The following is a 12,683-nucleotide window of genomic DNA, read 5'->3' as shown; positions in this document are numbered from 1 at the left end:
ATAGATAGATTTATGTGTTGTTACATGTCAGTGACTGGAAGACAAAATGAAGATACCTCTCATGAAAAGGTTCAGAACCCATGTCCCCTTAAACCCCTACCCTACACTCTTCTATGCTCTCCTCATACCACGCCCATAGCTCCTTCCTAGGTTAGATCACTCTCACTCTTTGTTTGGACTAGGTGCACTTGTCAAGTGGAATGTGGATGCCCTCCACCCCATCACAATGACTGCACCAAATCTAGTTTTCAATTTTGAAAAAAACAATAGTGAGGTATATATTTCACATATTTTTATACTAAAATTATTATTTACAATACGTATAAAAATCAAATTTATGAGGACCGAACTGGATTGGGTGATTCAACTTATCTGATTTCTGACCGGACTTAAAAATGACTATAGTTTATAGTCTTAATCGAATGAGGAGTTAGATCATCTTAAACTATGAAAGTTTCAGTCCGACTGCGTTAAACCATAATAACTTACTTCAGATTAAAAAATGAACATTACTCTAAAATGTTGTTTTACTTCGGTCCAAAAAAAGATGAAGAAATATTACATCAATATAATTATTAATTTTATAAAATTTTATATTATATATAATTATTAATTATATATGAAATCATAAGGTCCGACAGAATGGTTTAATAATTAAACCTGTTACAATATCTCTTTCAATTTATGTTCTAGTTAAGTTTCATAACATTAATAAAAATAGCTTCAGTTGATTGTTTAATAAGGAATCAATTGATACCTTATAAGCTATTGATTTTGAATTTACCTAGCTAATAAGTTATTTGTAAGTATTTATGTAAGTGTTTATTTACTCACGGGGCTTGTTTGACTTTGATAACACCTTTAACTAAATTAAAAATAAATGGAGAAATATGGATAAAAAAGATAATTTATAAATAATGATATAATTAAAAAGTAAAGTATAAATATACATAATACTTTTAAAATATCAAGAAATATGAAATAACATATAAGAAAAAAAAATCAAAACATCAAGAATTTTGGAACAATACTAATTGGTAATAAAAAGGAATGATTACCCTTGACTCCTTTAAGTGTAAATTTTGCAGCGTTTATTACAGCTGATTATGAGGTCTGGCGGCTTTTTTGTTAGGTCTAACAAATTATTAGTCATGATTATAAGCATGACATCTTCCCAATCATCACCAACCTCAAACTGGAAATACAATCTAAACCTGAATTTGTAACTTTTGTGCATTTTTTTTTTCTTTTTGAAAATTGTTGCTAATAGTATACAGAGGCATCCTTGGTTGATAGCAAGTTCATCACTTAATTAGTGATATCTAGTTTTAATTAGCAATAATATTAAGCATTTATGAGCAAGAGTTGTCTTACCTTGTAAAAATACATTATTTCTTCCCTTGTAAAAATAATATATTACTTTTATTCTTATTTATTTATTCCTTTGTAAAAATACCCCCTTTAAATAATTTAATGATTATTTTGTTGTTTTTTTTTAATATTGCTTTATGCTATGGGGGTGTGAACCCAAACTCTCATGCTTCATAACTTCTAGCCTTGTGATTAAGGATGAAGATGCATGCTCTCAAATCTGAATTACAAGCTAATCAACACAATTCTTCATACACAAAAGTCTCTCTTACTTAAAATAGGATAGTATAATATATTACACAAAAAATAGGTTAGTAAGTATAAGGTCATTGTCATAAAACCCAAAAAATAACATAATTTGATTGATTTTTATGTACTACAATTATGGTTCAATTTAAATTTCACTTTATTTATTAACATCTGCCTTCTAACCTATCCATAAAAGTGAAGAAGGGACAATTTTAGTGAGTGTGTTTTATTTTTAATTAGATATTAAATTTTAAAATATTTGTTCTACTTTTTTTATATGCATATAAATATGTTTTCTTATCACGAAAATAATACAATACACATAACGTAATGCTCAAAGATTCTATAAGAGTTTTTTATATACATCAGTGGATGAGTTTAAACTTGACAATTGCGCTACCCTTCTCTTTTAAAAGTAATATTTCTATAAAAAAAATCAATTATCATAAATATATTCATTTAATGTTAAGTCTGAAACTCTCTGGAATAAATATAACTTGTAGTATCTTTCAATACGGTCAATGGGTTAAATTAAAACTAAATAAGAACAAAGCTAGTCGAATAAAATGTCTTTTTCTAACATGTGTTCTATGACATATTTTAATGGATTTAATATATATTGACAATATAAATATTTTTTACATTGTCAGCAAATCATCTATCATTTATATGATAATCATCATTGATTCTCAAACAATATATAAATTAACAGTGAATAATGTACTGACTGTAATTTTTTTACACTAACAATATATAAATTTTAAACTCTATTTTAATTTACCTTTTTTAGATAAGTTTGGTATGGAATTTATGAACACGTAAAAATAGACTTACATGGGTCGGTTGAAGGTGTAAGATCAAGGTGATATAAACTTAATAAATGTATCAATTACTAATGTAAACTTGTCCTTTTGAATAAATTAAAGTTTGTTTTCGGCATATATAAGAAAACCTTCAAATAAAACTAAAGAATTTTCTTCCTATTCCTCATGATTGTACCTCTAAATTTGAAATCCTATTCATAGAAGCATATAAAATAACTAGGGTATAATAACGAAAGTATTCCACGGTAAAAGAATAAAAACTTGTTAAAAAAACTCAAAAAATGGTTCTATAAAAAGATAAAACTTCTTATCATTTAACATTCCAAAAAAAAGTTAAAAAACTGGAATAATGGTCGAAATATTTACTAAGAAAAAACGAAAGTAAAAAAGGTTGGGATGTAGAATTCCAATTATGAAATGTGGAAAACGCCGCTGTGAATAAAAGAAAACACAATGGCACGTGTCACTGCACTTTAATTTGTCGTGAAGCGCATGCGTGACGAACGGTCAAACATCATATATTCATACTACCCAAAAGGCCAATACCACCCATAGTACGTAGTATCCTATATTTATGATATGTTCATAAAAATAAATAAATTACTACCCAATATTCAAACCCCCACTTCATACCTAAATTTCAGGTGGGATAATATTTATTTAACTTAATATCAATGCAATTATAATATAAAGATTTATATATAATTAGAATATTATTTACCCTTAGTTTGAATTACTTTTATCTAAAAGTTAATGTTAATTAAAAATGAACGATAGGTGATACAAAGATAAATACAGTATATATTTTTTTATATTGTCAATATATACATTTTTTTATTTATCTATTTCCATTTGGATTAGTTATTTTGGGGATTTTCTACTGTTGATCTTGTATCGTTAAGTTAAAATTTTATGATTTTATTGAACAACAATATAAAAATGTGTCCCAAGTTATTGGTTCAAAGTTTTCCAATAATATATTTTTAAACTTTAAGAAATTAGTTGGTTGCAATTGAAATAGAATGTGCTCGCCGATGAATTTTATATTGCATTTAAATGTTAGGAGTTTGAATCATAGTTACATACTTAAATAGAGGTTAGTTTAATTATTATCTTGTCATATTAATTTCTTAAATGGTATTTAATATCATATTGTAGGGCCTAACATAGCTTAAATGCACACTCAGAATTATTATTAAAGGTTCTTACTTCATAATAGAAAATAAAAGTATAAAATATAATTTTGAGTAGATTTCTATAGTTGATCAAATTATATTAGGAGAAAAAAGATGTATGCCTTATATAAATTTTTTTGTACCGTCAATACATCATCGATTTCTAAATATAAATAATAGAATTGTAAGATATATTAATCATGTATAAATATTTACACCAACATATATAAATATTAGACTATTATATTATTGTGCTAATACATCAATAAAAAAGTACTAAAATCGAAATTACCTTTATAAGCCCATTATACATTCTAACATTGAGTTACTTCAACCTAAGTACTGAACACACTTATGCGGCCTACAAATGCCAAAAAAATACTATTTATTTCTTAGGAAAAATACTTCAAACTTAAATATTGATTCCCAAACAACTTATATTAGTACGTAACAATAGTGAAAAACAGTATTGGGTTCTTATTTTTTAACCCTTATGATTTGGTGTTAATTTTTAATGAAAAATAAAAAACAAAAAACCTTTACTTTTCTCTTCATATTATAGTACCAGAGAAAAGTTGAAATTCGAAAAAATAAAACTACAAGTGCCCTTAAAATAACATTATTATAATTAAATAAGTGTATAAGACACAGATATAGATGTAAAATTATGTATATTTTACGTGTGGAGCTGTGTAATGTGAACTGTATTGTTTTCGTGTTCATCTAGTCTAACTCTGCTTTCCCATATTTCATTTAATACTAATAAATATATAAAATATAATAGAACTTCTTTTGGTCTTAATTATTTCCAGATATATATAGCTTAAATCTGCAAAGTACAGAACTTGGGAGCATGCAGTCTGAATTCTTTTTCAAGCAAAGAGAAAAAAAGAAGAGAGAGAAGAGAAAGTATAGGTTTTGATTTTGGTGTTGTTGGTATTGGTTTTTGTGCTTGAGAAAGAAAGAGAGAAAAAGAAGGAACCAAAACATGGAGTATCAGCATCAGTCAGTGTTTGTGTGTGTGAGATGATGAGTGATTTCATTGAAAGGTTGGTTTCTTTTCAACATAGAAAAAGAAACACTTAAAATCAATAATAGAGGTCACTCACTTATGCTTTGATCCGCGTGCCTTTGTTGAAAACTCATGTACTTTAACTTGCTTTGCTTTTTTGCCAAAGATTTTTTATTGGCAAGTTTTGTTATCTGTTCCTTCTGCTTTTTCAGCTTTGCTAGGATTCTTTGTTTTCTCAGACCACAACAACAACATATGATGATATGACATAAAATGAAATGAGATTCTCTTATTATTAATAATAATAATAATAATAATAATATGGAACCTCCTTGTTTGAGTTTTCTACAAAAGTTTTGTTTTTTTGATACTTTCTCAAAGACAATATGAGATAGAAGGAACATGCCACTTTCTGGTGCTGGGGAAAGGGAAAGATAATTTTTTGTTTGGTGGGGTTTTGGACTTGGTTGGTGTGTAAGGGTTCCTTGTTGTGGTTCAAGTTGAAAACTTAGAGAGTGGTGTAGCTTAAGGAATAGGATGGGTTCCGTAGAAGAAAAGATTAATAAAACTGGAGGAGTTGTTGGGGTTCAAACTCTAGCTGCTGAGATGAAACTCTTGAAAGAAATGCAGGAACATTGTGGTATGTTTAATTCCTTTTTTCTCTCTTCTTTCTAAATCATAAATACTAGGATTTCATAATCCCAGTTATGATTTCTGAAAACAAGCTTAAACAATTTCATGAAAACATTGTTACATGTAAACTAATAATAGGCTTGTTTTGGTGGTGCTAATTTCAGGGGCCAGAAAGGCTTTAAATTCAGAGTTATGGCATGCTTGTGCAGGCCCTCTTGTATCTTTGCCTCAAACAGGGACTCTTGTGTATTACTTTCCACAGGGACACAGTGAGCAGGTTAATGAGTCTCATGTTTTAGAATTCTCAAGTGCTAATGTTAACATAGCTTTCATTTAATATCTAAGACTTATGAGTATGAACATATTGTTAGTACTATTATAACATAAGTTTCTAGGCTCAATTGTCTCTAATTTGGTCTAGCATTGTTGATTTAACTCAAGCATGTTTTCCCTTTCTCTAAATCTTTAAAACAGGTTGCAGTTTCCACTAGAAGAACAGCAACTTCCCATATTCCAAACTATCCCAATCTTCCATCTCAGTTGCTGTGCCAAGTTCAACATGTCACACTTCATGTGAGTGTTCTAGGCTATACTAATTTGATCGCTTGTCGCATTTGCCCACGACCACACATTTTGGCTTCAAACAAATTTTTACCATTTTTTGTATGTCATGATAGGCAGACAAAGAAACTGATGAAATCTATGCTCAAATGAGTCTTCAACCACTGAATTCTGTAAGTTTTGATACTGTTACACAAGCCTTGGTTGTGGAATTATTCTCATTCTTATTGAACATTTAAATATCAAGATTTATTTATGACATTGGATATTGTTCTAAATTTAAATTTATGTGTCTCAGGAAAAGGATGTCTTTCCTGTGTCAGATTTTGGGATAAAGCATAGTAAACATCCCAGCGAGTTTTTCTGCAAAACCTTGACTGCTAGTGACACAAGCACACATGGTGGTTTTTCGGTTCCACGCAGGTCAGCCGAAAAACTCTTTCCTCCCTTGGTAAGACTATAACACCATTGGAAATTTTCTTTGCTTATGCTTAAGAAGATGCCATACCTGAATTCCTATTGGATTAATATGCTTTCATTTCAGGATTACACAATGCAACCCCCATCCCAAGAACTTGTTGTCCGTGATTTGCATGACCATACCTGGACATTTCGACACATATATCGTGGTGAGGATGCTTTTGGTATTCAACTCTATCAAAATTGATTTGGTAGAAAATAGGAATTAATGTTTTGTAGTTCTGGATTCAATTTCGTGTTAAGTGACTTCTTGCTTCTATTTTGATGCAAGTTATTGTTTGGCATTGCTGATTTTTATTGAATGCTTCTATATAGAGTCCTCATCACTTGCATTTTCTTACATTTTTTATGTAGGTCAGCCAAAGAGACACCTTCTCACAACAGGGTGGAGTTTATTTGTAGGCTCAAAAAGGCTTAGAGCTGGTGATTCTGTCCTTTTTATCAGGTAATTGGTGACTACAAATTGTATTCACCATTTCATAGGTAGTTTTTGGTAGGACACCTGCTTCCAATAAATGGGTGGCACAAAAGTAAACTGTAAAAAAACACTATCATCCATGTTTTCAATTCTCAAGGGAAAATGTAAATGGCATGGTATAATCATATAGTACTTAAGTACTAACTAAATGTGAAGAAACTAGTAAATCTTGTTTGCTTAGTTTTTGTCAAGTAACTGCAACTTGGTTGTAAAACCACTATTATCGTTATATTATTATATAATGGTGACATGAAATATAATGATTCAAAGTTATGTAATCTAGAATGGCAACCTATTCTTTTCAGTTATGGTTACTCGAGTATTGTTGCACAACTTCTTCATACTAAAGTTGATTGTCGATTTTACAAGGGATGAGAAATCACAACTGCGAGTTGGTGTGAGGCGTGTTAACCGCCAACAGTCAACACTGCCATCATCAGTACTTTCCGCTGATAGCATGCACATTGGCGTGCTTGCTGCTGCAGCTCATGCTGCTGCTAATGGAAGTCCATTTACTATTTTCTACAATCCAAGGTAATATTTGATATGTTCATCACCTCACTCAACATATATGTATGATATGGTTTTATTGTTGCATAATTTAACTCACTTAACATGTAAGATATAATTTTATAACATATAGTTTCACTCAACATATATCATATATGTAATATCTACTTCTACTTGTAGGGCATGCCCTTCAGAATTTGTTATTCCACTGGCAAAATACCGAAAATCTGTATTTGGGACCCAGCTCTCAGTTGGGATGAGATTTGGTATGATGTTTGAGACAGAGGAGTCAGGAAAACGCAGGTAATTACCTGAATGCTTGGATGACGCTATAGCATAATATGCCAGCACAGTTATTTTACTCTTGATTGTTTAGAATCCTGAACAAGTACGAAAAGTTGACAAACTTTGTTTCTGCAGATATATGGGTATTGTAGTTGGTGTAAGTGACTTGGATCCTTTAAGGTGGCCAGGTTCTAAGTGGCGAAATGTTCAGGTGATTTAAACTCGTTCTTCACATTGGTTCAATTAAGTTTTATGATTCATGGTTTTGTATGGTCTAATCTATTGTTTTGTATTAAACCACACTGCATATTTCTTGTAAGTAGGTGGAGTGGGATGAGCCAGGTTGTGGTGATAAGCAGAATAGAGTTAGTGTTTGGGAGATTGAGACTCCTGAAAGTCTTTTTATCTTTCCTTCTTTGGCTTCGGGTCTTAAAAGGCCATTACAATCTGGATTTTTGGGTAAGTTTCATAATTCTATATTCGTATTATGTCAGAGTCGTCTATTTGATGACTAGATATGTTGATTGGTGCAGAAAATGAGTGGGGAAATTTGATAAGAAGACCTTTTATAAGAGTTCCTGAAAATGGAACATTGGAGCTCCCGAATTCAATATCAAATCTCTACTCAGAATACATGATGAAAATGCCTTATAAACCTGAACTTATTAACAACAATGTAGCCTTTTTATCGGCCATGCAACAAGAATCTGCTGCTACAAGAGATCCCTTAGAGATGAAGACAACATTGGCACAAGAGAGCCATAAACATCTTGCCGGTGCAGAAAGCATGCAACCGAATAATATGAATTCTCAATCTGTCCCTGGCCAATCTAATGTCTTAAACATGCATTCAATGTCGAAAAGTGACGAACCTGCTAAATTGCACCCACTTGCCAAAAATGATAATAATCTGTCTTCTGGTACAGTTATTGATAAGCCAAAATTAGAATCTGAGGTGTTAACTGATAACATGTTTGACCTCCCTTCCATTAACGGCAGTAGTAACATTGAAAAAATGGCTGCAAATCCTGCTATTTCTCAAAACCTTGCTAGCCCAATGACTTTTCTCAATCAAAACCAGAATACATTACTCTGTCAATCTAACCCATGGTCCATGCAGCCTCAGATAGAATCATCTATATCTCATCATCAACTGGTTGATGTGTCTCAATCTGATCCTACTTTTGTGAATGGTATGTTTCCTCAACTAGACATCGATGAATTGATGATGTACTCTTCATGCCAACCTTTATCAGATTTGCAAGAACATACCGCGCTCCAAGCTCAAGCAGTGAATGCCCCTTTACCTCCAATGAGCCAAGAAATATGGGATCATTATGTCAAGAATTTCAAGTTTTCATCTCAGGCTGATCAGCTAGCATCGATGTATCAGCCAGGGATGTATGGTCTAAATGGTATATCTAGTTCAAACAATATGAAGGATCTTTCAGCTGAGAGCAACAACCAAAGTGAAATTTGTGTCAATGTAGATGTTAGTAACAGTGTAAGTACCACCACTATGGTTGATCCTTCTACTTCAAGTGCCATTTTGGATGAGTTTTACAACTTGAAAGACAAGGAATTTCAGAATCAACCAGATTGCATGGTGGGAAACTTAAGTTCCAGCCAGGATGTCCAGTCTCAGATAACAACAGCAAGCCTAGCAGAGTCACATGCCTTCAACTCGGGTGGTACATCATCGAGCCATGTTGATTTTGATGAAAGCAGCTTTTTGCAGAAAAACTCCTGGCAGCAAGTAGCTCCTCCACCTATGCGAACTTACACGAAGGTCTTTCCACACTTGCTTTCATACTATTTAATATCTTATTTTGGCTAGGTCACGTTGTCAAATACACAAACCAGACATTGTAATAGTATCTTATCATCATAAATCATGTCATGTTCATAGACAAACCGTACTATAGTATCTTTAAGGTTGACGTCAATGCTATTAGCCTGAAAATTATTTTTCTTGAAGTTAAACTGTACATTTGGCTTAACATTTGTAATCAAGTATATGATCATGGTTTTGGATTCTTTTTTGGGGGTGACAGGTGCAAAAGGCAGGTTCTGTCGGAAGATCAATTGATGTCACCACATTCAAGAACTATGAGGAGCTGATCAGTGCAATTGAGTGCATGTTTGGACTCTATGGTCTTCTGAATGATACCAAAGGTTCTGGATGGAAACTAGTATATGTAGATTATGAGAGTGATGTTTTACTTGTTGGAGATGATCCATGGGAGTAAGTTTCTTACCTTATTTTGTAATGTGTGATATGTTCCAAGCTTAAGTTTAATGGCTTATCATTCTAAGTAACTAAGTCCTAAAGAATTCTTTTGAACATAAAACTAAATAAAATAAAGTACAGCCTTTGGAGTTTAGAAACTTGGCAACAATAGTTATCTTTTGACATTTTAATGTGTGATATTTCATCCAAATGCTATGTGCAGAGAATTTGTGGGATGTGTCCGGTGCATAAGAATTCTATCACCTTCAGAAGTTAAGCAGATGAGTGAGGAAGGGATGAAGCTTCTAAACAGTGGTGCCTTGCAAGGGATCAATGGTTAAAATTTCATGTGGCTGCAACAAATATCACTAAGCCATTCTTTGGAATTTCATTGTAAGGATGACCTTAACTGGATTTCTAGAACAAGTAATTTGTCAAAAGTAAAGGTATTTTGCTGTGGGATAAGTCCTATGTTACCTAGTCATTATAAAGTTGACATGTAATGTATGAACTAAATTTCACTTCTTTGCCAGAGATTGGTGTTTTAGAAGGTAGAAGAGTCTCAGTTTATCATATATTAAAAGTTAGATGTTACAACTATGGTTGCATAAATTATGTTGCAATGCACTCTTGGAGGCAAGTGAAAGCACTAAGCTTTATTGCTTATCATTGTCATGCCAACTAATCAACCATCCATTACTACATTATTTCCATGCCAGATGGGTTATACACTTGAACTTATCTAATGAAAAGAAATAAAAAATTAAGGAAATTAGCACTAATAATCACAAGTTATGCATCAAGGGTTTATTTTCATTAGTTTTTCTTTCTTCTATCTTCTTCTCCTCTTGGTTCCTAAATGAACTAAAAAATCAGAAGCAATCCAGTTGAAACAGTTAAAGCCACTTGAGTCATCATGGTCTAAGGAGAACGTATAACCATTATTTGGTTACATTGTTGAGGCCAAGTTTGAGTACATTTTTTTTCAATCCTCAACCTTGTACGTATAAAAGAGCCGAACCAAACATACTAATAATATGGTTACAAAAACTCCAAATGGAAGCCATGCCAATAAATTGTTCCACTCAACGGACTACTAAAGTTATGTAGTAAGCATGTATTTAAATCATGTCCCATAGAGTCACATCACAATATGTTAGGCTATAGTTCTGATATTGGACATTTCATCACAAAAACAATTGGCAATAGAGTAATCAATAGTCGATAGTTACTTAAACCATGTCTAGAGAATGAGACTAGGTGTGACATATTTGTTGTTGATAATTTCAGCTTTTGGTTTATGCATTTGGTGTTAACTTTGTAATAGTTTCCTAATTAGTCTAGTTAGTTAAGAGTTGGTTAGTTAGGAGTGCTATAAATAGAAGTCTATTGTACTTGAGTTGAGAGATTGTATTTTTTTGATACTTCAAGTGAATCAATAATACAAAAGAGGTATATTCATTGAATTGTTCTTTGTTACTTTCTTGGCATCCAAGTAAACTCATAAACTTCAAACTTCTTTCTCTATTCCTACTCTCTATTCTTGTTCTGGTTTTGCTGGTGTATGTATGCACTTGGTGTGCATATCAGTTGCTTGCAGAACAAACAACAGTGGTATCAAGAGCTTTGTGTAAAAGGGATTCTGTGTGAACCAAGAGAAGGGGACCTGTGTGTGTGGGAGTGTGTGTAAAAGAGTGCATTCGAAATCAAAGAAGGAAGGCAGAAGCAAGAAGGAGTAAGCAGAAGCTGTCACATGGCAAACAACAATAGTTTCTCTATGACACTCCCTATCCTAGATAGCAAGAACTATGATAGATGGAGGAATCACATGAAAGCTATATTTGGATTTCAAGAAGTACTTGAGATAGTGCAGAAAGGCTATCAAGAAATAGGAGAAGGAGCAACTGAGGCTCAAAGAACAATGTACAATGAAGCAGAGAAGAAAGATTGCAAGACACTATTCCTCATTTACCAAGGTGTTGATGCAGCAAATTATGAAAAGATCAATGGAGCTGAGACTGCCAAGCAAGCCTGGGATAGCTTGGAGAAATGCTATGAAGGTGTTGCAAAGATCAAGAAAGTAAAACTGCAGAATCTGAGAAGGCAATATGAAATCTTGAAAATGGAAGATAATGAGTCAATTGCAGACTACATGACCAAGATTCTAACACTCTCAAACCAGATGAGGTCATGTGGTAAAGCAATTAAAGAGAAATCAATTGTTGAGAAGGTCCTAAGGACTCTCACTTGCAAATATGACCATATAGTAGTTGCAATTGAGGAGTCCAAGAACCTAGAAGAACTCAAAATTGAGGAGTTGCAGGCATCTTTGGAGGCTCATGAGTTGAGGTTGAAAGGAAGGAACTCAGGCAGAGTTGGTGATGAAGCATTCTTGTCAAGACACAACAAAAAGAATTCCAATCAATGGAACAAGAAAACCAAAGAAAGGGGACATAATACCAAGTGGAAGACCAATGAATCAAGTTCCTCAACAAGAAACCCTGAGCAGAATGGTGCAAGGAATGGCAATGATCTTTATCAAGGCAAGAACAATCATAAGAATTCAGATACCATAAAGAAGGTAGACAAAAAGAAGTTGCAATGCTATCCAATAAATGGCAGAAGGCTAGAGAAGATGAAGCTAGACTTGCAAAAGGGGAAAGTTCAAGCAGTTCTGGTGATGAACACTGCCTATTGATGGCTACAACAGTGAATGAACTTGGAAGTGAAGGAAGCAATGAAGACTACTGGTACTTGGATACTAGTTGTTCAAACCATATGACAGGTAGAAGAGATTGATTTGCACAACTAGATGAATCTGTCAAGAGCAAAGTGAAATTTGCAGATCACTCATCAGTCTCAACAGAAGGAGTAG

The 12,683-nt window shown here is 32.7% G+C and overlaps 2 protein-coding genes across 6 annotated transcripts; both read left to right on the top strand.

The window, feature by feature from the left end:
• Positions 1-4,422: 4,422 nt before the first annotated feature.
• On the top strand, positions 4,423-10,408 carry LOC109339536 (auxin response factor 5-like). Of its 5 annotated transcripts, none has more exons than XR_002106676.1 (16): positions 4,424-4,668; positions 4,844-5,271; positions 5,429-5,541; positions 5,739-5,837; positions 5,942-5,998; positions 6,124-6,276; positions 6,370-6,454; positions 6,660-6,750; positions 7,153-7,317; positions 7,474-7,596; positions 7,714-7,789; positions 7,902-8,037; positions 8,112-9,367; positions 9,633-9,823; positions 10,032-10,215; positions 10,248-10,408. XR_002106676.1 is itself a non-coding variant. In XM_019576991.1 (15 exons), the coding sequence occupies exons 1-14, from the start codon at positions 5,169-5,171 to the stop codon at positions 10,147-10,149; spliced, it is 2,766 nt and encodes a 921-aa protein (XP_019432536.1). In that variant the 5' UTR covers positions 4,423-5,168; the 3' UTR covers positions 10,150-10,191; positions 10,246-10,408. The 5 variants fall into 5 exon arrangements, 1 of the variants encoding a protein (XP_019432536.1); XR_002106675.1 differs by having other exon boundaries at positions 4,424-4,719; XM_019576991.1 differs by having other exon boundaries at positions 4,423-5,271; positions 10,032-10,191; positions 10,246-10,408.
• Positions 10,409-11,561: 1,153 nt separating this feature from the next.
• LOC109339535 lies at positions 11,562-12,506 on the top strand. The gene has a single exon (XM_019576989.1). It carries the CDS (start codon positions 11,562-11,564, stop codon positions 12,504-12,506), a length of 945 nt encoding a protein of 314 aa, XP_019432534.1.
• The last annotated feature ends 177 nt before the right edge of the window (positions 12,507-12,683 follow it).

This window comes from Lupinus angustifolius, unplaced genomic scaffold (genome assembly GCF_001865875.1).
Source record: "Lupinus angustifolius cultivar Tanjil unplaced genomic scaffold, LupAngTanjil_v1.0 Scaffold_80_6, whole genome shotgun sequence".
NCBI classification, from domain to species: Eukaryota; Viridiplantae; Streptophyta; class Magnoliopsida; order Fabales; family Fabaceae; genus Lupinus; species Lupinus angustifolius.
This window is presented reverse-complemented; position numbering and strand designations above follow the sequence as displayed.